The sequence below is a fragment of the Artemia sp. Qi Xiang Cuo genome, chromosome 2 (genome assembly GCF_049724085.1).
Source record: "Artemia sp. Qi Xiang Cuo chromosome 2, ASM4972408v1, whole genome shotgun sequence".
Taxonomy (NCBI): domain Eukaryota; kingdom Metazoa; phylum Arthropoda; class Branchiopoda; order Anostraca; family Artemiidae; genus Artemia; species Artemia sp. Qi Xiang Cuo.
In genome coordinates this window covers 66,695,895-66,721,291 of record NC_142795.1, presented here as the reverse complement: position 1 = coordinate 66,721,291, position 25,397 = coordinate 66,695,895, and the positions used below count along the sequence as shown (strand labels likewise).

Below are 25,397 nucleotides of genomic sequence, written 5' to 3'. Positions count from 1 at the left end.
ACAGGCCTGACACTTTCACTTTTATCTTAGCTAAATTATAGTGCCACCTAGAAATTTACCATCTTAAAAGTCTCTAGACTATTTCAGTTCTAGCATGTATATATATAAGAACAGATATAAACTTACTAGTAGTATATTTGATCCTAACACATAGTGTTAGGATAAATATACTACTAGTATGTTTATAACTCTATTAAATTTTAAACCCTCTTAAGAGGGTTGTATTAAATGAGATAGGCCTAATGAGAGATAATCTAGAGAGCTTCTATTCCAGTATTTTTTTTCTCATTGGAGTAGCCTAACCCCTTTCTGATATAGTGAAAAGTAGCTAAAATAGAATTTTACCAAAATTGGTTTGGTTCCTGTCTTTCTTCTCTGAAACTTTAAATTAGCCTAACTAGAAACAAACAACTCAGGTAAAATAGGCTAACCCTGAAGTAAAATCAATTTATGAATGGTCTAGTAAGTGAAACAGGCTACTGATGAGTATGAATTCAAAGAATCTAACTTTGAATCAAATTTTAAAATATTAGCATCATATATACCCTTATAAATCCTAGAGCACCAAAGATAGAAAATATACCCTACTTAAGCCAAATTAAATTTTGAAAAAGATAAGTGGCTCGCTATCTAAAAAAAACACTTTCTGAAAATTCTAGGTAGCGTAGAGATCTATCACGATGTTTTCATAATAAGTAGATCTATGTTGGGACCTTTGAATTGAATGAAGTTATCAAGTATTTTGCAGTAGGGCATCAAGACATGGCTAATTGTAGAAAGAAAAAGCCAATACAGATAGTCCAAGTAACTGAGACGCAAATTTTTAAGTGGCTGCACGGGTAAATGGCGGGAGTAAGTATGACTCACTTATTGGACAAATACTTGTTTGTTGTCGCCAGCCTGCCAGGAATCTCAGGCAGGGTGACCAAGAATTTAAAATTGACATAGGGCCGTTAGATTGCCTGGAATGAGAGACAAACAAGGCACGCCCGCCTATGATCTTAAGAAGGTTGGCCAAGAATTTAGAATTGACACAGGACAATTAATTTGCTTGAAATAACAGGCAAACAATCGTTTAAAGCCATCTTCATCTTTAAAATAGTACCTATTCATTGCTTAAGCTCAACCCGCATTGTAAGTGTTTTTTTAGTTAGTTCAGTTTGAGTTCTTGTACAGAGTTAAGAGTGAATAGAGATAAAAAAAAATTTCTTTAGATCTTTGACCTTTTTGATTGGCCTAGGTAGGACCGGCAGCCTACAGCGAGGCTGAGATTAGATTAGCTTGGTATAGGAAAAGAATCTCATACTAAGCCAGATATATTTCTATAAAGGGGTAATTGCGGGATTTCGATCTTTATGGAACCTGGGGCCAAATAGTGTGGCACTCTGATACCATGCGGAAAGTACACTTGCCAGAGAACCCTTGCGGTTGTGTAAACCACCAGAGACGGGAAAAGCAGAAATCCGTGGCGTGTAGAAGTTGCACTGGCTTTTGGGATACCACCAGATTACTCTGGGGGCATTAGAGGTTTTATCCCCAATTTCGGTGGTGAAGGCCATCCTCTTTGCCCCCCCCCAATACTGGTGTCAGAGAAAAAGGAGCTATCAGCAGCACTGGTAGCAAAAGAATGAACGTTTTTCGAAAAGACTGGTGAAAATTAGACTACAGTTTGGGCTATAGGCTGTAAAAATCGGCACGGAAGGACAGTTTTGAAAGATTGCAAATTTAACATTTGATGAGCCAGGCTTCTACCTAGGAACGACGCAGTGCAGGAGAAAGGGTATAACCCCCTTTCATCAACTCCTTTCATTAAGGTTTGGCCTGCGCTTAACGGGAATTAGAGAAAATTACAAAAATCGACCGTTTTCCACGAGAATAATGGAAAAATTATAAAAAGAAATAACGTGAAATTAATCTGGGTTTGAGTTTACAGTGGGGGAATCTCTCTGTATTAGAAAGTATTACAGGGTTTAAGAAATGATAAGAAAAAAATGAAGGTCGGGTTATTATTTGAGTGAATTGGTGGACTTGGTGGATTGGTGAATTGGTGGATATAATCTTTAGTGACGAAGTTTATAAGATTATTGAAGACGTCAAATTAGGAGAATTTGCCAGTTTTGTGCGTACATTGGATAAGGAAGGTGAGAGGCACCTGTCCCATTGAGTAATCTGCCTAAGAGGAGATTACATCGAAAGTACCAGCATCCGGGGTGGATACGTGATTTGTTTTGCAGGGAAGTTCCCCTGTTTGAGTTTTAGTCCAGCTAATTCACTAGTGGAATATTCGCGCAGTTATTCAAATTACTTTCGTTTTTCGGAGATATATTTCACTGGCGTAAAATTGCTTGCTGTGGAAGAAGTCGTTATTCTCTAATGAAGTCTAGATATTCCGGTTATTTGAAAAATTGTTGAATCTCATTACGCGGCGCTAATAATTCACAATAGTAATTGTATACCATAATTTTTGCGTGTGGCAATTGTCGAACTTGCTACGATTTACTAATTAATTTAGAGATAATAGAATCGGGAAAGAGTAAACCTGGCTGGTAAAATGAGGGGGTACGAAATAAACAAGGAGGATGTAATATAAGAAAAAAAAGACGAACTCATCTCTCAGATGTTGTGCAAAATGAAGGGGAGTTGCGGGTTGGAGATAATACAAATTTAGAACGAATGGATTCAGAAACTGAATTAGGAAGATATAATGACAGAACAAATCAAAGTAGGCCGAGTAGCAGGAGTAGTAGAAGCTCAATTTCCAGCATGGGCTCGTTAAAAAGAAGTCATGCAGATATGACACAACATATATTAAATTTCACGAAGAAAGAAAGGAAAGCTAGAGAGCAAAAAGAAGTGGCTGAAAGCATATCCAGAGAAGAAAGAAAGAATATCAGAATAGCTAGAGAAAAAAGAGGAGGCTGAGAAAATAGCCAGAAAAAAATGAGGCTGATAGAATTGCCAGAGAACGAAAGGAAGAGGAAGAAAGAGAGAGAGAGAGAGATCACCAAGAGTTTTAAAGAACCATGATAGGCCTAAGAGAAGCCCGCTGGGGAATTCCAGAAACTGAGATTTTATCACAACTAACTTCTAGGCTATCGGATAGCCATAATAATTTGTCTACGAATCGATCGCGAGAAAAATGAAAATTACCAGACATTAAATGCTAAAACGAAAAATAAACTCGTTACCAAGGCCAGAGGTGTCGAGGTGGACAAAAAAACAAAAAGGGAGCATGAGCCACCCAGTTGAAAAAACGAAATGCTTGATACTCGTGTTCAAAATGTTGATAATCCACAGAAATGGGATGCGGAATTAAGAAGACCACATAATATTGAAAATAGGACGTGCGAAAATGATTTTTCGAAATTTTTATTAGAAAACAGAAAACTCCAAAACACTTATACCGAATATGAGATACCGACAAGTACATATCAAGGTGAAACACTCACTGTGCCAGAGAAAAAGGAGACAAAATTTATTGTACGCGCTTTTCCTCGTAAAGTTCGAGAAATTTTAGTACAATATGAAAAACCAAATGTTGGAATTCAGTTCCCACTTGATAACGAAATATTTGTTTCTGCGGTAAAAGTAAAGAAAACTAAAAAAGGGACAAAAGATGCAAAGTGGAACTACAATGAAGAAAGGTAGTCAAAGATGATGGACACTGGAGTCCAATTCAGATTTCATGACAATTTATTTAATGCTACGCAAAAGAAAAGAAAAACTAAAAAAGATAAAAGAAATATTAAACGGAGCTACAATGAAGAAATGCCGTCAAAGATAGTGGACACTGGATTCCATTTCAAATTTAATGATGATTTTTTTGCCACGATTGAAAAAGTTGAGAAAAGTAAAAAAGAAAAAAAAATGCAGAAAAATTAGATGGGCTATGCCTAACTAACATAAATAATAGGGGGTAAAAAGAGGTCCAAGACCCACTGGGAAATTTACAAAATAACAATAAGACGAAAAAGCTTAGGAAGGAGGAAAAGGCCCATGACATATTAAAAGAAACTACAGATAATCATGATATAGAATTGACTTGTGAACAACGGGTTACGGAAAGATTGGGAGGTGCTGAGTTTTGGGTTGGATTGAAGAAATTTGGGAAGGAATCTGAGACTTATTTCATCAACTCAAAAGAGATTTTGATCCTTTATGAGGGGGAGGAACCCCTTGAGAAAAATAACCCTAGTAAAAAATGTTTACGCTAAAGTTTTTATTGTTTAAAAAAAAGAGTTGTGAGAAAGTCAAACTTTAGCGTAAAGAGCGAGGCGTTGAGGAGGGCACAGCCTATTTCATATACGGAAGCGGGGGTTTGGGGGGTGGCAGCCCCCCAACAACACCTCCTAATCCCTGTACGTTTTAAGGTTCGAACTTGTGACTCAGCCTCTTTAACTCTTTAGAAAACGTAGTTTTTTTCAAATAATTTTTGCACGTTTTTGTACAGTTTATAATTTATTATTGCTTGACTAACTGTTAGCTGATCTTTTCAGGAGTTAAAGACGGGGGGCTGCCGCCTCCCAAACCCTCCGCTTTTGAAGATTCTTGTGTTAAGGCTTTTAATTCCTGAATACTCAAATCAAATGCACAGTAAGATTTTCTTTTCCAACTTTTTTCGAGCATGCGGGTATACGGCATGTTATCAAAGCAGTGGAGACTTACCTGTAACCTGAAGGCTGACTGTTACATTCTTCTGGAGACGCCTATTGAGCCGAAGGAGTTAATAGATTGGATTTAAAAAAGAAACTGAGTTTTTTTTTAAACTTTAAATTCAGTATATAACAAATTTTCTCTGACTGGGAATTGAACCCGGATCTTCCGCCTAACAGTCAGGAACAGCGACCATTGTACCACAGAGACACTTGTTATATTATTTTAGTCTCTTGTATCTATTTTTGACGCAAGCAAATCCCCACAAAACTTGATATTTGGTTTTTGGAAAATACCCAAATTGAACCGGATTGAGCTGAAATTTTGAGGATAATGTCCCAGGCCCCAGGAAAGCTTATCCTCTAAATTTCAGCCCGATCGGACAACGTTAAAGGGGGGCTGTGGTGGGAAAAATTAACATGGGCTCTTATAGGAAAACGAGGTTTTTCGTAAATGTAAATTCGGGGGATAATTTTTTCGGTCTGAAAATATCAAAAGGCCCTAACAGGTCAAATTCTGCTTCGAATGAGTCCTCATTCACCCGGATCCGTTGCCAACTCTGGCCTGTAGGCGTCGCTGATAAAAAAAAAAAAAAAGAGAAATGAACTTTAAGTGGCTGTATTTGTTTTTTGGAAAACAAGGAAGGAGTGATCGGATTGAGCTGAAATTTCGAGGATAAGCTTCCGGGCCCTAGAAAAGCTTAACCTCTAAATTTCAGCCCAATCGGACAACGTTAAAGGGGGGCTGTTGTGGTCGGAGGGTCGAAACTTCCGGCCCACTTTTACCCATGAAGATAAAGTCGGAGGGGGGTGAAATTTTGCGCGTTTCTTAGTTGGAGCTTGGGCTACAAAATGCGATCACCGCTGTCTCTCTGCGACCACTAGGACCAGAAATCGCTTAACATTGTGGTGGGTCGCCTCTTTAAAAAGGCACAAGTGTGCCTCCTTGACATAATACCCTCAGTCGTTATTGGGAATTAGCATTCGCACAGTGCATTTTGATTTAACCTTAAGGCAACATTTAGTTTTTAAACATAAAGGTAAATGGGAGGGTGGGCGTGGGAATAGTTTCCCTCCAATCACTTTCGACTATTAAAAAGGGCATCATCCCTTTCTATTTTTAATCGAATGAGCCCTTTTCGAAGTTCCTACAACAACTCCTTCGATACGAAATGCCCTGGTCTAAACAACAAAAAAAAAAAAAAAAAAAAATTATACATTATACCCATATCGATCTTTACAAAGGGCACTAGTCCTTTCAATTTCCAATCAAATGAGCCCTTTTGTAGTTTCTACGACAAAACTTCTATAAAAGCCTTATATGCCCCCAGGGCCTAACTTACAAACTTTGCCCTGAGGGTTGGGGTTCTCATCCTTAAAGACCTAATTCTTAGAACTTTCAATTATATTAAACAAAATGGCTGTCTCAAAATTTTGATTGGATGTGTTTGGGAAAATGGTGGGCGTGAGAGGGGCCTTAATTGCTCGCCAATCACTTTCAACTATTAAAAAAAGTGCTAGCCCTTTCAATTTCCAATCAAATGAACCCTTTTGAAGTTTCGACGGCAACGCTTTCACTAAAAACTTTATATACCCCCAGGGCATAACTTACAACCCTTGACGTGAGGGCTATGAGGGGGTTGTCATCCTCAGAGACATAATTTCCGGGCCTTTGAACTACGTTGAACAATATGGTTATCTCAAAATTTTGATTTAATGTGTTTGGAGAAATGGTGAGCATGAGAGGGGGGTTAGTCGCCCTCCAATCACTTCCGACTATTAAAAAGAGCACTAGCCCTTTCAATTTCCCATCGAATTAGCCCTTTTTGAAGTTTCTACGACAATGCTTTCTATAAAAACCTTATTTGCCCCAAGGCATAACTTATAACGCTTGACCTGAGGGCTGTGAGGGGGTTGTCATCCTCAAAGACATAATTTCCGTGCCTTTGAACTACTTTGAACAAAAATGGCTATCTCAAAATTTTGATTGGATGTGTTTGGGGAAATGGTGAGCGGAAGAGGGGGGTTACTTGCCATTCAATCACTTTCGAATATTAAAAGGGCACTAGCCGTTTAAATTTCATATCGAATGATTACTTTTTAAAGTTTCTACGACAACGGTTTCTATATAAAAAAAAACCTTATATGCCCCCAGGACCTAACTTATAACCCTTGCCCTGAGGGCTGTGGTGGGAGAGCAATCCTCAAAAACACATTTTCCAGACTTTTTACTACGTCGAACAAAATGGCTATCTCAAAATTTTGATTGGATGTGTTTGGGGAAATGTTGGGTGTTAGTTATCCTCCAATCACTTTCGACTATTAAAAAGGGCGCATGTCCTTCTAATTTCCATTCGAATGAGCCTTTTTTGAAGTTTCTAAAACATCACTATCTATAAAAACCTTATATACTCCCAGGGCATATCTTACAACCCTTGCCCTGAGGGCTGTGGGTTGTCATCCTTAAAGACCTAATTTCCAAAACTTTTAACTACGTTAAACAAAAGGGATATCTCAAAATTTTGATTTAATGTGTTTGGGAACATGGTGAGCTTGAGAGGGGCGTTAGTCGCTATCCAATCATTTTCAACTATTAAAAAAGGCACTGGCCCTTTGAATTTCAAATCGAATGAGACCTTTTTCAAGTTTCTAAGATAAAGATTTCAATAAATACCTTATATGCCCCCAGGACATATCTTATAACCCTTGCCCTGAAGACTGTGGGAGGAGTGTCCTGCTCAAAGGTATAATTTCCTGGACTTTGAAATGCGTGGGGCAAAATGGCTATCTAAAAATTTCTATTGGATGTGTTTGGGGAAATGTGGGCGTGGAAGGGGTGTTGATCGCCTTCCAATTACTTTCTACTACTAAAAAGAGCACTAGCTATTTCAATTTCCAATCGAATGAGCCCTTTTTGAAGTTTCTACGACAACACTTTCTATAAAAAAAAACCTTATATGCCCCCAGGGCATAACTTACAACCCTTGCCCTGAGGACTATGGGGGAGTTATCACCCTCAAAGACCTAATTTCCAGAACTTAAAACTACGTTGAACAGAATGACTATCTCAAAATTTTGATTTGATGTGTTTGGGGAAAAAGTGGGCGTGAGAGGCGGGTTAGTTGCCGTACAATGACTTTCGACTATTAAAAAGGGCACTAGCCCTTTGAATTTCAAATCGAATGAGCATTTTTGAAGTTTCTACGACAACACCTTCTATAAAAACCTTATGCCCCCAGGGCATAACTTACAACCTTTGCCCTGAGGGCTGTGGGGAACTGTCTTCCTCAAAAACATAATTTCTATCTGGAATTCAAGTACGCTGAACAAAATGGCTATCTCAAAATTTTGATTGGATTTGTTTCTGGAAACGGTGGGCATGGAAGGGGTGTTAGTTGCCTTACAACTACTTTCGACTATTAAAAAGGGCACAAGTCACTCCAATTTCCAATCGAATGAGCCCTTTTCGAAGTTTCTACGACTTCTTCAATACGAAGTGCCCTGGTATGAAAAAAACAACAACAAAAAACAATATATTGCACCAACATCGTTCTTCACGAAGTTTACTTAACAACGACAGAACAAAAATGAAGCTCAGATAGGAAAGAAAATAACAAAACGAAAAATAAAATAAAAAAAAGGTGAAAAACGAGGATTTTGTCAGCCAGTGGCGAACCATGAAGAAGAAATTTTTGTTCTGTCGTTGTTAAGTAAACTTCAAAGGTTCGATTTTCGTTGGTTTCTTTTTCTTTTCTTTCTTTTTTGTTTAGCACTAAGGACGACTCGGTGGAGTTTCTTGTCGAAATATTTGCTTATTTCTTCTTCTTCATGGTTCGCCAATGGCTGACAAAATCCTCGTTTTTTCCCCTTCTTTTATTTTATTTTTCATTTTGTTAATTTCTTTCCTCTCCAAGTTTCATTTGTCAGAAATCAAAATGAAAAATTTGATAAAAGTGTACACCCCCCCATGACACCTGGAGAAGCTGTCCCCGCTGCCCCCCCCCTTTTGAAGGGCTCTGGTAGTAGTATATATGTAAGTATGTATTTGACATATTCCTAATCTAATGAACAAGACAGGATGTTTTTTTTTTTACCTAGTTGACACCATAAAAAACAAGGGCTGATCAGTTTTATAAACCAAGTAGGTAAAAAAAATCGTAAAATTCCCAGCAAAGTAACGTGATCTTATCTATTTGCGATATATTCCGTGATCCATTTGCAAGGGGATGGAGGAAAGCCAGAGCTTCGATCTGAGCGAAAATAGCTAAATGTCGGATCATATAAAAAAATTAAGACTACTACTAACAAGGCCGCACCCAGAAGGGGGGATTTGAACCCCTCCCGAAATGTTTTTGACTCGTAAAAACGTAACAAAAATGGATATAAACGAATTTTGTATGAGTTTTTTTGTGTACCCCCCCCCCCCAAAAAAAAATCTTTGAGTAAAACCCCACGCGAAAAAAAAATCCTGGGTACGGCCTTGACTACTAATGACTGTCAGCTGAATTGGTACTATGGCCGTGACCATGGTTCTTCATAGAGATATTCCGAATTTTGATGAGAGAAAAATAAATAAAACTACTATTTAAACTAAAACCACCACTCCAAATAAATGTCGGCTGAATGGATACAATGCTGTTCATTACGACGCTATTTGGAAATTTGTATAAGTTAAAACATATAAAAGCTACTACTATTTGTAATAAAACTAAAATGACTGCTGTTATTAATTACTGGATCAGTTTGTGGACCTGATGGATTGTGATGGTCGATGGCGATTTTGTCAACAAGCAATACAATTCAACAAATATTCAACGAAAAATATCCCTTGTCTTAAATAAACAACGATAGGAAGAAACTGAAAACTGAGAGACAAGTAGAATGTATCCAAAATTTTGGATGTAGTTGCCCCCCAATCTTTTTGGTCACTTAAGAAGGTAACTAGAACTTTTAGTTCCTGTCTGAATGAGCCCTCTCCCAATCTTCTTGGACGCCTGGTTCGATACGACCACCCCCGAAAAAAAAACCCAACAAAACTTTACGTTTTCTTAGATAGGTGCTTGAATTTTCTACAGCAGAATTCAGTAGTATACTCAAACTGATTATCATTAAGACTATTCAAGATGGTTGACTTTTAGGTGTTTCACCTCTTTTTCAAAAATCAGGCAAATTTTCTCAGACTCGTTGCCTTTGATTGATAACATTAAACTTAATGAATTATATATATTTGGAATCAGCATAAAAAGCCAAAATTTTTAGGTATTAATTATTTTCAAAATCCCTTTTTAGAGTTGCGGTTACTGTTGGGCCGAGTCGCTCCTTACATACAGTTTGTTACAAATAAACTGTTTGATTATACTATTTAGCTAGCGCTATTTTGAGCCGATCAGATTCTTCATTGAAATTTCTGATTGATTCAACTTACTTAACAACTTAGTGCAGCACCATGCAGCCTGAGGCCAACACAGCTACGCATGCTCCTTCCACATCCCGATCTATTTAAAGCCTCCCTCTTTACACCTTCCAAAAACGTTACCATTTTTCTCCATCCTTTCCTTACATTCTCCCACCCCATTCGGGGACGACCTACTTTTCGTTCGGCTCTAAGACAGTTTGCCGACAAGGACTATCTTTGGCAATCTGTCATTCGCAGAACCTGTCCTAGCCATCTCAATTTTTCTCTGAAGCACCCACGCTTCAGTACCATACTTGACCAGTATCATCACTATAGCTTCCAATATTTTGATCTTGGTTCGCAGATTTATCTTCATACTCTTCCAAACTTTTTACATCTATGAAAACACATCTTGTGCCCTGGCTATTCTACTTTTAACTTCTTCATTACACACAACTTATTTCCTAATAATACTGCCTAGGTAAGTGAGGCTGACCACTGGATCGATTTTCTCGTTGCATCACCTCTTTACCTTCACTTATTCATAGCCATAGCGATTTAGTCTCCTTAATATTATTTTCAAACCTATTCTTGCATCGTGAACTCTCAAAACCTCTAAAAGTTCATTCATTTCCATCTAGAATGCTTATATCATTAGCATAATTTAAGTCTATGAGAGTTTTACTTCTTCAATTGATTCAATATTCTCGCAGTATCAGCTAAACCTCAGTATCAATAAAATTACATTGTGAAGGGGTTTCATACAATTTATGTACCTAAACAAATGCCAGTTTCAGTCAAACGACACACCAATGTTCTTTTGTTTTCATCCACCTGTAGTAGAAAAAAAAATTGAGATGCTGACAGGGCCTAATTCTAAGATATATATTTTCCTTTAGGCCTACTGCACATTTATGAAAACCTTGTTGCTAAAATACTTGCTTTCATTGCCTTACAAACATTTTATTTAAAAAGCAACAAAAGAAAAGGAAGTGAATTATAACACAGAAGAAGAAGATACAACAAAACTAAGCAGATCCTTGATAGGCAACCGGATAGGATAAAGGAATTATCCAGACTTAAAATTGTCAATGAGCTTCTCTTTGAGATAAATCTAATAATGAAAGATTAGTGACTTGACAACTGTTGTAACGAAAATTTGGACCGTCTTGAGTTGATACCACCGACCTTGCAATACTGTAGATTCCAATTAACATTATTTTAAGCGATCTCCATGCATACTTTCTTTGTCACCAGAATACACCTCAGTTGAGAAATGTTGACAGTAAAACACCACTATTGATTAGGCGGAGCATAATTACAACTCTAGAAAATATTTTTTTAATTGGAAATCATTCATCATGTTGCGTTTCTTGTTCTAAAGAATTACATGTCAAGTTATATTTATAAATTAATTTGAATTTTTATTGTAAAATGTATTTGGAATTTTATTTTACTCTAAACTTACAGTTTTATATAGAAATATTATATATTTCAGTTATTATATAGAAATTTGCTTTTTTACTTATCATATTACAAAATTACTATTTATATTAAATTTACCATCTTAAATTAAATTAATTTGATTAGAATTTTAATTTAATTTTACCAGCCGTTGGACACAAGTATTATAAAGTTTTTATTGAAACTAAATTTACAAAAAATGGCAATTGGCATTAATGCAATTACGAAACGTCAATATAAAAAATAATATTCTTGTATTCATACAAAAGTATTCAAACGTTCATATTTAAAACAATGCTTAATATACAAAGCAATACATTTCTCTCGCTGCTCGTAAAGTATGTGTTAAAAGAGCTTGACTACAAAAAACAAAAGAAAAAAAATGACTAAAGTTTTGATCACAGGTTTTTTTTTGGTCTCCTCTTAATTCATTTTATGCCTAAAGCGGCGTCCACATGCGTGTCTGTCTAGAATCACATGTCTAGACAAGTGTCTGGCCAGAAATCAATGTCTAGGTAACTACCGTTTACAACTAAATTTCAGTGCTTAGCTAAAACTACAAGTTTAGTTTCAAATGGATTACAGTCGTCATTTCTAACCGATCAAGAGAGCTTATGCTGGCAAAACTTTCAATATTATGATTCCTGTTTTTAGTTTCTTTTCAATTGCTCTTGATAAATTTTTTTTGGACACATAAGCATAGGTTTTACCAGTAAATTGACGTCAGATACATACAGTTTCCATTTTCGTCACCAAATATTTGTCAACGGAAAATCATTGTGAAGGGAGCCTATATAATCAGCTTTAACTTAAACTGGAAGATTTAAATCCTTCAGTGTTTCAGAACTCAAAAGACAATGTCAATCTGACCTTTCTGTTTCCTAAAATCAAATTTAATGTGCGAGCCACTGACAAGACTCCAAATATTTGTTTGCGAATTTGTTGATATATCGTGTTATTATTCCAGACAAGACAAATGCCATTTTGTTTATTCATAGGGCACATGAGATGTATTTAAATTTGAACGCCAAGTTGCGTAAAGGTGTCCCCTTGCAACTGTCAACTGTCAAAACATTTTCTCAAAGTATGAATTTGGCTAATGGATGAGACCAGGTAAACAATTGCCTTATCGTGCTTCACTATTATGTCTGGTGTTGCATATTCATTTAAAACGAAAAAAAAGAAATAAAGATTAATGGAAAAATAGAAATAAAATTTCAATTTAAAAATGCAAACATAGATGCTGGAAACAGTGATTCTTGACACATTCTGATTAACTGTAGTCGAAAATCCTACACTTTGAGTTCTAGAGTCTAGAACTGGATGCTTGGCTGTAACTTGTTTAGCCAAGCACTAAATTTTACTTGTTGACAGTAGTTGCCTAGACATTGATTTCTGGCCAGACACGGGTCTAGATATGGGATTCTAGCTAGACACGCATGTGAATGACGCTTAAACGATATTAGAGTAAAAGGCTATCTCTAACCTTCGGATCGTTACAGTTGACAATCGCTTTCAGGTCAAACAGTCTTTGATGAATAAAATTTTTAGAAATCAGCTTGGACAAAAATTCCCAAATTCCTTTTAGAAAAAGCAAGTGTTTATCTTTATCTTTTAATGAGGCAAACTTTCACTACTATCTTACTTAGTAGCGCTACATAGCCAAATCCGTTCAAAGAGTTGGTGGTGCCAGAGGAAAAGCTAATTATATCACCCCTCCCGAATCAAATATAAGCGAAAAAACCGAATCAAGGGGAAAAATTGGATTGAAATGGGCAATACCCCAGCCACGGCGCCTCCCAAGCCACGGCATCCTGGTCAACTGCCTCGGTTGCCCCCCTCCCCCTTAGGAACCGCTCTGTCCATAGCTTGTTCAAGAACTTAGTAATTTATAGCAAAAGATTTATCGGGCAAACAACTCTCGTTACTGTTTCCTAGCACTTCTTTAAACCTTGGCAATGTCGCTTTAGCAGACAGAAACACAATTCAAAAAGCTACATAAGCGAACAATAAAACGAATTTAAATGAAATAACATAGTTAATATTTGAGATATTACCAACAAGGTAGATGTTTTAACGCTATTAAGACAGCTCGAAACTCGTCTTTGACGCTAATTCCCTTAAATGTGCTTCTTCAATTCTATATTGTATCCGGAAAAGCCATACCAAAGAACTAAAATAATGATTTGTCTGCTTAAATGGCATAGATGGGTACATCTTTGACTTTAGAAAAACTGCTGCAGTGATTACACTCGTTGCAATAAACAAGATAACAAGTGATTGACCTCGCTGGTTACCACAGTGACTCGAACACAAATACTCAAAGAGTAGGTGAGAACTCAGCGAATGTGAACTTTCCTTTATAAGGAAAGTGCTTAAATAAAAAAATAGCTATAAGAAAATGACAAGAGAGAAAAAGGAAAGTTCGTCACTGAAAATAAATCTGATTAAACGATTTAGCATTACCTAGCCAATTTGTAAACTTAATTATCAAAACATTAGTTGTATTTTTTCATCTGGGACTGAAGGATAAACGAACCAAGTTTTGTCAAAAAGGATATGATGGATAGATTTGCATGTATTGTATATAACTCGCCTTTCTTCGTCGTAGTTACTTAATACGCAATAGTTTTAAATACAAAATATGGATACTTTCAAAAAACAACTAGGACTGGATCCAAAAAATCGACTTATAAAATTAAGGTGTTAATAACCTGAAATTCAACTTGTCTAAATGTTTTCTAATCCTACAGAGCTACGCTACCCCGTCAGTCGTGCCATTGCCTTTAACTCCTGTACAACCCACATCGAAGCTCTAAAATTTTCTCTCCCATTATTTTCCTATACTTTTTAATTTACATAAGTAGTAAAAATAGGGATATTAACACTAATACGAATAACACAAAAGACAAAAAAACGCAGATAATAGTAATAGAAAAGTTCTCCTAAAAGGCTAATCTGGTGCGACATTTCAAAATGCCTTTCGAAAAAACTTTGTCAAATTAATGTTGATAGTCCCAAAGAGTATGGGTAACTTATACGATTGAGAACTGGTGTCGAAAAAACTATCAACGCTATCTAGCGTTTGGCGATACCTGTTTTTTTAAGTGTCATAATAAGAATAATTAACTATTGACGGTGATAAGTGTCTGATCTATGTTCATGACGGAAAAATGATTAGAAAGCTAGAAAAATACTAAGTGTCACTAAGTACTAGATGGCGCTGATGTTTTTGTTGTTGACACTTATAAATTACCCATACTCTTTGCATAGTCCCTCAAAACTACGCGTTGCATCGATTTATTAACTAGGTTCCCGTTAGGTTGTCAAGACATTAAAATGTACATCATAACAGGCGATCCCAAATCATTGAAACCCTTTTAATTATAACTCCACAAAGTGGATATAAGTTTTCCAATTAGTATTAAAAAAAAAAAAAAAATTAAATTACGATTATAGTCTCTCTAAGAAAGCAACAAATTTCTATTTATGTACCCCCAATATATTAAGCTAAAAAACTAATAAGAAATAGTTTCTGCCAATTTAATCAAGCCAATAGTAAAGAAAAATAACTTTAATAAGAATTATTTAGTACTACATTATATATTGTCTGTGTTCATTTATCAATCTTTTTTCCTCTGGACGATCAAGTGGAGGAACGTGAGAGTTCATACCAAAATCCATACTGATGCCTGAAGGCTATCTAATACCAGCCTTGACGACTAACACCCTCCCCTTTCCCCACATTCGGAATCATGTTAAGTGCAAGATGTCAACACTTAACTGCAGAAAGCGATATACGGATTATAGACTACGTCTGACTTTTCTGAGAGAGACTGATAACTTCAAACCTAGCTTTAATAAGTTTAGTTTCAATTTTCAGAAATAAAGTAATAAATTACCCTCGTACATAAAAACACAACATTTTTCGAATATAAAATAACTAGACACACGAGATCTCGATTAAATATTAAAACAAATTACAGCAAAAAAAAAACAAACGACCCTAGAACTATTAATATCAGCGATTTAATCCTCAGGAAGAATTTGAATCCGACGTCGTTTTTTCGCAGATGAGGGTCCAGGATATTCATCCCCACTGAAAGGAAAGACCAGGTTATATTATAATCACAAGCATGTGCATGGAAAGAACACACACATATTTATCCCCACAAACAAAAACAATAAAACAAGTATGGGAACAAGCACACATACAAAAAAACTACTGCGAATGTAGTTTTTAAACCAAGTAAGTAACCGATATGATTTATCCTCACATTCTGATTGTGGGTTTTGATTTCAATTTGTAATCCTACAATCAGATTCGGATTACAATATCGACAACCTTATTTAAAAAGTAAAGTAATCGGACTAATGATGCTTCTTGACTACTATGGTTCCTGTACCGGCCCTGCAATATGTTGCTACAACAATGCTACAATCTCTGAGTCCAGCATTACCAAGCTAAGGTCAACACCACTGCACCACTACAGGACCAACAATCTTATTTATATCAAGGCTCAGACATTTTTGATTGTAGGAAAAATTCAAAAGCTTACAACTTGTATACAATTGTGTTTCTCAAGAAGGTGAAAAACTTTTCTTCTAAGAGATTACACAGCTAATTTGTTTATTTCTTCTAATTTCTTCGTTAACATCTGATGTTATTTTCCCTAATACATCCCAAGAATATCTGAGGTCCGAATTTTTGTGGGGAGGGGGATGAGAAAATCAAGTTGAAATATAAATTGGGTAACCTTCCAAATGTTCTTTTCTTAATGTGCAAATAGAAATTTGTAATGTGTAAAAACATGCACTTCTCAGCTTTTCAGCCATTCAGATTTTTCACCGAAATTCAAATTCTTTATACAATCAGACTGCGGAATATTTTCTATTTGGAATTGCCTAGAATCTATAGCTCGTAAAGATTAATTGATTGGTTCAACCATTACTTTATTTTTTGGGGGGAACAAAAGAGGAATTTATCATTAACCACATTCGGAATACAGAGTGTACTACAATGCAAGAAATAGCAGTTATTAGTTGAAAGAAAGCGTTCACCTATACTCATGAATTCAAATTCTACATAATTCCAGCCCCAATATATGCCCATGAATTGGAATTCTACAAATTTAGTAATTTTGGGGTTCTAACAAAATTCTAAAAGAGTGTTATAAGAAATCAAACCTCAGATTCAGAATAGAGAGTAATCATGACTGTAAGACAAAGAAAATTAGTAAAGAGAGAATAAAAAAGATTGGAGAGAAAAAGAATTGACAAAGGTGAAGAAAAAAAGGTTGTGAATAAAGACACTCTCTTTAAGAGAGATACGATTTCCCCATACATTGTGACCAAGAAAAAAAAAAAAAAGATCAAGACTAGTAAACCCGGGGAAGAAAGAGAGCGAACAAGAGGAAAAAAGGCAAAAAGACAAATAAAGTAAACGGTCAATCCCACAGGACCTTCAAAAATCAATATAAAGAAAAATACAAGATAAAATTAAATCGGAATAAAAACTCAATCTTTGCCAAGGACAAAAATTTGTTATATATTGCTAATACTTTACGTTCAATATAGTTACAAAACAGTAGAAAACAAATTTATTTCTACATATCCTAGCTTAATAAGGTTTTGAAATCATAGGCTATGACCGAGACCGCAATGATGCTGGAGGTAATGATGCTCGTCCGGAGTTAGTTCCCATGCAAATTGGCGCATGAAGAATGACCTCCACGTGCCTCTGGATACCTGGCTAGCCACCAGAGAACCAAATGCATCTAGGAACGGTTGGGTTGGCAGCCCTCCTCCTGAAACTCCTATTGCTACGGATGGAACCAGAAATTCAGCCTCGGATATATCATCTCAAACCCCGTATTGACCTTGGACCGCCCAAGGAAAATCCCCTCTGAACATCGTTGACCAAGGTGGCACCAATGTGGTCACCCGGAACGTCCTGACACTGTACCAACCCAGTTCGAAGCATCTTTTAGCAAAAGAACTAAAAAATATAAAGTCACAATAGCTGGAATCACCGAAACACACCTCCCTGGATATGGTGAAGAGGACATAGGTGAAGGACGCACATTGCTGTGGTCTGGCGGTAGCCAAAGAAGAGGAGGCGTTGCCCTAGTACTGAACAGTGCTGCACGTAGGGCCCTCCTGTCATTCAAACCAGTATCGCCTAGACTCCTGACTGCAAGACTGGATAGTAAGCACGGCAAAATAACTTTCATTAAGTGATATGCTCCCACAAACGACACTGATGAAGAAGACAAAGACGATTTCTATAACCTGCTTAGTTCTGAACTATCTTCTGTACCTCCCCATGACTACCTCCTCCTCCTAGGAGACATGAATGCAAGTATTTCAAACGAATCAGGCCTGTGGGATCTCGCTGTTGGACCTGTTACAGTGGATAGCCTAAACGATAATGGAGAGAGGCTGCCGAATTGTTGTCTGGCCCACAATCTAACGATTGCGAACACATGGTTCCAGAGACCAAATATAGCCAAGTACACCTGGTATAGCAATGATGGATCAACAAAGAAGATGCTCGACTACATCATCGTACGTCGACGATGGCTGTTGTCTGTCCAGAATTGCCGCACCTACCGTGGTGCCAAGCTCGGGAACACCGACCACCGGCTAGTTGCAGCCAATATTAAGCTCCACCTCAACGCTATGAAGAACAGCCAGTCTTCTCAGAAAATTTATGCCGGTCGCATCCAACAGGACCCCGCTCTAGCTGATCGGTACCATGTGGAGTTATCCAACTGATTTGAGGTCCTTGGTCAATACCATGATAGTGAAGTTGCATGGAAGTCCTTCAAAGAGACCAGTCTTGCGGCAGCAACTGACGTTGTTGGAATGAGGCAACGGAAGAAAAAGGACTGGAACAGTAATCACTCCCTTGCCATCATAGAGCTCAGGCGAGAACCGCGTCTTGGCGGGCACATGGCTACATACAGACTGCTAAACAAAGAGCGCAATTCCATGTTGCATAAAGACCGCAAGGCTTTTATTGACAGCAAGGCATCCAAACTGCAAGAGGCCGCCAAGAAAAAGGACAGTGGAGCCACCTACAAGATTCTTCGTGAGCTCTCAGGTCAGCACACTCAAACTACGCTATACCTTCGAAGCGCTAGCGGTGAGAATATCTACGACCAATCACAATGCCTCCGCCAATAGGAGGACCACTTTGAGAAACTGCTCAACTCAGATCCACCAGACCAGACGGACCATGAGCTAGCAGCTGCTGCTGCTACTACCATACCTGTTCCTGATGGTCCTGAATTTACAGCGGAGGAGATAAAAGCTGCCACTCGCAAGCTAAAGAATAACAAAGCGCCCGGAATATGTGGCCTAACATCGGAGTTCCTTAAAAATGGGGGTCCAGCCATGATCCTCTGGCTTCGAATGCTGTTTAACCTTGTGTGGCACTCTGAAAAAATCCCCTCAGACTGGAAGAAGAGCCTACTTGTGCCAATCTACAAGAGGAAGGGGAGTATAGCAGAATGTATCAATTATCGTGGCATAACTTTACTCTCAGTTCCTGGAAAGCTCTTCACTATGCTGCTTCTCAAACGGGCAACAAGATACCTCCATGCCCTGCGTCGCCCCCAGCAAGCTGGCTTCATGCCAGGCAGGTCCACCACCGAGCAAATCCATACGATTAGACAGCTACTAGAGAAAACTCTTGAATATAAGAGGAAGGCGTACATTGCCTTTGTCGATTTTCGATCTGCCTTCGACACTGTTGATAGGCAGTCACTATGGCTAATCCTCCAGTCTGCTGGTGTACCCACGAAAATCGTCCGTCTCCTCAAAGAGCTGTATAATAACACTGAAAGTGCGGTGATCGTAAATGGACGGCCTTCTGGATATTTCAAAATTAAAAATGGTGTCCGGCAAGGATGTGCCGCTGCACTTGAGCTCTTTAACTGTGTAATAGACCACATTCTGAATAAAACACAGCAGGTGCAGCCGTTTGGCATAGGCTTTGCTGGAAGAGTTCTTTCAGACGTCGACTTTGCCGATGACGTGGCACTGATATGCGAAAACATTAGTGACCTCAAAACTACACTTGAAACACTGGCCTCTGCCGCTGAGAAATTCGGTCTGAAAATAAATTGGTCGAAGACCAAGATAATGCCCGTTGAGAAAACGCTGTCCAACCCCCTGTCATCTGTGGAAATTTGTGGCCAGACTGTAGAGGTAGTCAAGCAGTTTACCTACCTTGGTTCAATTGTCTGCTCAAATGGAAGCCTAGATGCCGAAAAGTCAGCAAGAGCGGCAAAAGCAAACTCTGTCTTCGGTCGCCTTCTAAAAACGGTCTTCCATAAACCCCAGATCAGCCGTCTCACAATAGCACGAATATATTCTGCTTCGGTTGCCAGCGTTATGCTCTATTCTGCTGAGACTTGGTCGCTGACTCAGACACAGACGCTGAAGGTAGATGCCATCCAGACGAAACACCTCCGAAAAATCGAACGCCCCCGATCGCCCGACGGGTTACAAAATTCGGAAATCCTCAGGTCCTTCAAACTCCCACCCCTGTTCGAGCAGCTTGAGTCTCGCTCGCTGCGTTGGTATGGTCATCTGCTCTGTCTACCTGCCGAAACACCCGCCCGATTCATCTTTGATTTCAACCCAGCAGCACACGGCTGTAGGTATCCTAGGGGAAGACCACGCACCAGATGGGCAGGCTTCATCCATGATAGACTTGCCTCCAGAAACATCAACCCGGCTGAAGTAACAACCCTTGCCCTGAACCGACCACTCTGGAGAAGACTGACGGTGCTGACGACTGGTTCCCTCTACGCTGGTGACGCTGCCGAGCAAGAGCTTTAAGTAAGTAAAGTAAGTTAGAGACCGCAACCTACGTAGATTCGAAATTTTACAATTTGGGACCTTTATTAGAACAGAATCAATCTTCTCGGGTCAAACTTACATCAGTGTAGCCTCATTAAACTAAAGTTTATGTATTTAACTCAAGATCAAGGAGTATAAAAACACATAAATAAAATTACAAAAAAAATATTTCAACAAATAAAACAAAGCAACGACTTAAAATACCCTTAAAAAAAAGATTTTATATCTCGAACATTTTTTGAATCCTGGAAAAAAAAGTTTAAGCACATTGAGAATATTTTCGGACTTACCCTAAAAACTTATTTATTTTAGTGGAGCTGAGGGGGTCTTGACCAATAAACTAATTTTGATAATGAGGCCAAAAAAACCTATTGTTAGTTCACAGGAGTCGGTTGATCAAATCATGGAAGCGAAATGAGATTCATAAACTAAATTCCGATGGTGAATTATGCGTCAGCATACGATCTACTTTGGTTGTTGAATCCATTGAATAAACAGGAGTACTAGCGACCACTGACAGAAACGTAGAAACTTTCTCCCACTTTTGGGCAGCTGCAGTAATCTTAAAACTTAACAGTAGAGATCCGCTACAATCTAGACTGAGCGATTTCAAAGTTCTCTCAGTTTGGAACCTCAAATTTAGATTTATGAAAATTACTTTCGGTCGGATATATAGGCCCTAATGCAATTGAGTCGGAGATGTTACGTGTCTTTAAGAAAAATAAAAGTTCCCTTTTTTAAACTTGGTTTTCGAAAGGGAAAGGAGTTCGAAAAACAAAGAAAACACATGAAAAATAACGGACTTTATGAGAAGGAGAACAGTTGAAAAATATTAATATTTTGCTGAGCAAAGGATTCAAAAATTCTTTTCTGGATTCTTGCCTGATTCCCCCATCCCCCCACACGCGGGTCAGAAGAAAAGTAGCGTATTTTCACTTGTAGGTAAAAAATAGTTTGCGAGCTTATCAAGGCGCAATTAAATTACAAATTTGTTTGGTGCAAAGACAATATACGTGTAAGTAAACAGTAAACAGTAAGTAATACGTGTAAATAACAACTTGATTTCAAAAGTCGCTTCGTATTTGTTCTAGCAATGATAACGACAAGAGAGTGCAACTGGCAATGAAAATAGTACCTGGAGGCAGGATCGTCCTCATATTCTTCTTCTTCCTCGAAGGCTTCTGAAGATACACTAGAAATACGAGAGCCATTTCGGCTATCATCATTGACGTAGTTAGGGGCCAGCTCTAGTAAATAGTTTTCAAAATATTCCTGCTCCAGTCGACATGCCGCATTATAAATCTCAGATCCTGCCTATAAAAAGAAAACTACGTTCTAACCTTTGTTCTACAATTGCTTGTAAATTTTGCCTTTTTGGAATCAACTTTTTTTTTCTTCCTTTCTCTTTATTATCAATTCAATTATTTTATTTAGAAACAAAAACATAACTAAATTACTAATAACCGCCCCAAAAAAAGCACTTGCGACGGGGCGGCAACTATGTTTAGACCGTGTGGGCGAAATTAATTGTCAGCATTACCTCTCATATTTTGTACGTACACCCACCCACCCTTCTCTCTCTCTCCGTCCCTTTCTTCTACACATCCCTTTACATTACGAGATTTTCCTTTTTTTTTTTACATTAGCTTGTTAGCCGTTTGATATGATGAAATTTACAGTAAACTTTCAAGAAAATAGTATCTTCTTCTTCTCATTCTTTCTCTTCTTTTTAAAGCTATGTTGATTAAGTGTTTCCTACACCATGGACAGGCTTTGCTTCTCGTCTGCTTTATTTATTATGTTATAAGTTTGACGTAAATAAAAGAATACTCAACAACTTACCATATCCCTTTGCTTTATAAAGACTTTCAGATTGACACACCAATCTCTTATATGCTAATTTTTATTATACTCTTATATGCAGAAACACAGAGGAGAGTAGCAGCCTCCTCCAACAAAGGTTGGTACTATACTATTTTAGTTTATTTCTAGAAATCTCGACTCTGAAGAAAAACCGTGAAACGGGTATTCGGGAATGTCGGAAGTCCCTAAAGGTATACCCAAAAACTTGTTGAATGTTTCAGTCATAAATAAGAGACGAAGCCTATTTGTCTAAAATGAATGTCAAAACGTTCTGCATTCAAGATTTAAAAGTAATTGGAAAATTAATGTTTGGTTCTTCTGGTGTGGGTGCAACACAGCTCCCTTCAACTCAGCCCTTGCAATTCAATCATCATTCAACTTAAAATCCATTCACTTGAACTCCATTATATCTCCAGCCTCATAGAACTCCACTCAATTTCTTCGTCCGCCATTCAAAATTTTTGACATATAGAATTATCAAAACTTAGGTTCAGCTTTGAACTGATACTGGTGACATAGAATAAGTAATTTACATTTGGTTTTCTGAAAGGAGAAGCTATTCATTCCTGAGATGAATCCTGTTTCATTTTCGCATTTGCAAAACAACACGCACCCCCAACTTCTCAGATATAAAAGGGCTTGCGCACAAGAAACACTGATTAAAGTTAGACAAAATGTGATGTTAAATCGCTAGAGAAATTATTGCGGTTGTTGCGAAGCGAAAAAAAATCATTCATTTACTAGTATTAAACGAGAGCTTTAGACGTTGCTATTCGTAGATGTTACTGAGTTGCACACTCTTGGTATTAGGATATTGGTTAATCCATTCTTCCATTTGCTAATTTTGGTTTTTATTTGTTCGTCAATTTTGTAATTTTGTTGGTTTTCCACATTGTCTGGTTTTAGACTTTCAATTCTTTCAGTTTTTTTTTCTGTTGGCTATCCGAGTTGTTTAGTTTTGAGCCGAGTTGTCTCGACCATAATTTTGCATTTTTTTTAAATTATATATATATATATATATATATATATATATATATATATATATATATATATATATATATATATATATATATATATATATATATATATATATATTACAGGATTGACACCACAACCAAATAAAAATCGCCAGTTTTTCACCAAGAAAATCACCTGAAATCACCAGATTTTCACCAAGAAAATCACCAGTATTTCACAAAAATCACCAGAAATCGGTGGTCAATAATGATAAGCTTTACACCGAAAAGACCCGTTATGCACCTTGAGCTAAGGCATTATGTTTTTCAAAGGCCATTAACTGCTCAAGAAGGAAGAGAATTTATACCTAATACTGGAATTCCAGGCAAAGACTGAAATTGTTACCTAAAATCCTGTTACAGGACAGCATGAAAGGTCTTTTTATTTATTTAACTACTATTATACTTTTCTTTGTCTTTACTTTGCAAAATCTTTTCTTTTTCGTTTTTCTAGGTTTCCATTGAAAAGAATAACCCCAATAACCTCTTTTGTCCTCAAATCGAATGTGATTTGCTTCTGAGAGTTTTTAGTCCCCCTGCCATAGTTGGTATCCTTAGTGGTAAACTTTAGCTCTGAAAAAGACGACTCAAATGGTGTCAATTTCTTAAATATTTATTTTGCTTCCGGAAAATTGTCATGGGTCAAGTCTAAGCTGAAATATCAGACAAATAGTGATAAACCTTATTTCCCTGGTTCCTTAGACGAGAGCCCCTTGAGACTGAGCCGCCTGGTTTCTTGAGACTGTTAAGTCCCTTGAAAAAGACCTAGCCTAGGCTGCTGAATCTATGTTCATGTGGGACTATGCTTTCTTTACTTGATAATTTTTTTTTTCTCGTTTCTGACCCTCAATCCATTTGTATCACACATGGAACACACATGCATGTATTTATAAATTAAAATTTGCAACTATGGGGAAGCCGATTTCCAAGCTAAAAGGATACACAAAAGCCCCAAAATAACGCCACTCTTTAGAAATAACGAATAAAAACAAGACACATAATATGAAAGTCACTGATTATTTCGCCTCAGTAAGACAGCAAAACCAATGATGCATGGAATGTCAACCAATTTTGTAAAAAATCACCAAATTAAATTAAAATCACCAGAAATCACCACATTCAAGAAAATCACGAGAAAAATCACCAGGAGGATGAAAAATCACCAGATCTGGTGATAAATCACCAGCGGTGGCAACCCTATATATATATATATATATATATATATATATATATATATATATATATATATATATATATAAATCGCGATTGGTATTTCTTTAATATTCTCCCTGTTCAGACGAATGGGGTTAATATTCTATCGATACAATCTACAGCAAAAAGGAAATACAAGGTTTTCCGCATCCCTAAGATCCATTTGAAGAACCCTAAAATAGTGAACAAAATCTGAACTTAAAGCAGTACTTTTCAAGGAACATAATCGCAAGAAAAAATCCAACTAAGAAAACATTTGAAAGTTGGACTGCTTCCATAAATAGTCTTCATTTATTCAGGACCTTGCTAGCCTATTCAATCGTCACGGAACAAATGGGTTGCTTATTCTATTTAAAAAATAATGTCTTTTGGGTTCTCCATTTGCTCTTGATGCGTGAATAGCATACAACTTGTTAGGCGACTTAACGGTCGTGTATCAATTTTAAGACTTGGTCAAATTACCTGAGACTCTAGGCAGGCGTGCCTCTCGAAAAGTTAACACACAACTGTTGTCCAATAAGAGTCATAGTTACTCCCGCCGTTTACCCAAACACTTAGAAAACTATAGGTCTCTCCGTTGGCCTGCGTGTCCAGGGGACTTATCGGTCATGTGTCAATCCTAAAACACGGTAGTCCACCTAAGACCCCAAGCGGGCAAGCTTGTTAAGCTTAGATCACTTGTTCGCCTGTGAGTCCAAGCAAATTCAGTCCCCTGTTCTGCATACAAGTCCAGTGGACATTGTCCGTCATGAATCAACCCCAAAATTTCAATCATCCCATAGTTCTATGACTATCTACCTTAGTTCTGCCCTAGGATGGATGGATGATAGACTATCTATCAATAAGTGAAAATGACATCATTTTTTATAAAATCCTGAAAAAGGCTTATGCCAGCTTTGCCTCTCACTAAGACTATCTGTATTG

General features: G+C 37.4%; 2 protein-coding genes across 3 annotated transcripts in view; both read right to left on the bottom strand.

Moving 5' to 3' along the window:
- The window catches only part of hd (humpty dumpty), a 38,573-nt gene extending 38,003 nt beyond the window's left edge, over window positions 1–570 (bottom strand). The window contains exon 1 of the mRNA XM_089108229.1: window positions 546–570. The gene's annotated coding sequence lies outside the window, so the exon portion shown is untranslated. The remainder of the gene's footprint in view (window positions 1–545) is intronic.
- A 10,430-nt stretch (window positions 571–11,000) lies between these two features.
- LOC148955523 (uncharacterized) overlaps window positions 11,001–25,397 on the bottom strand; it is a 93,989-nt gene continuing 79,592 nt past the window's right edge. The window contains exons 12-13 of one of the 2 annotated variants that reach the window (XM_089102681.1): window positions 21,518–21,696; window positions 11,001–13,885 (exon numbers count right to left, since the gene is read on the bottom strand). In XM_089102681.1, the coding sequence (XP_088958807.1) occupies window positions 13,594–13,885; window positions 21,518–21,696 (471 nt within the window). In that variant the 3' untranslated portion in view covers window positions 11,001–13,593. Of the gene's footprint in view, window positions 15,611–21,517; window positions 21,697–25,397 lie in introns of both variants that reach the window. The other variant, XM_089102684.1, reaches the window with a different exon arrangement.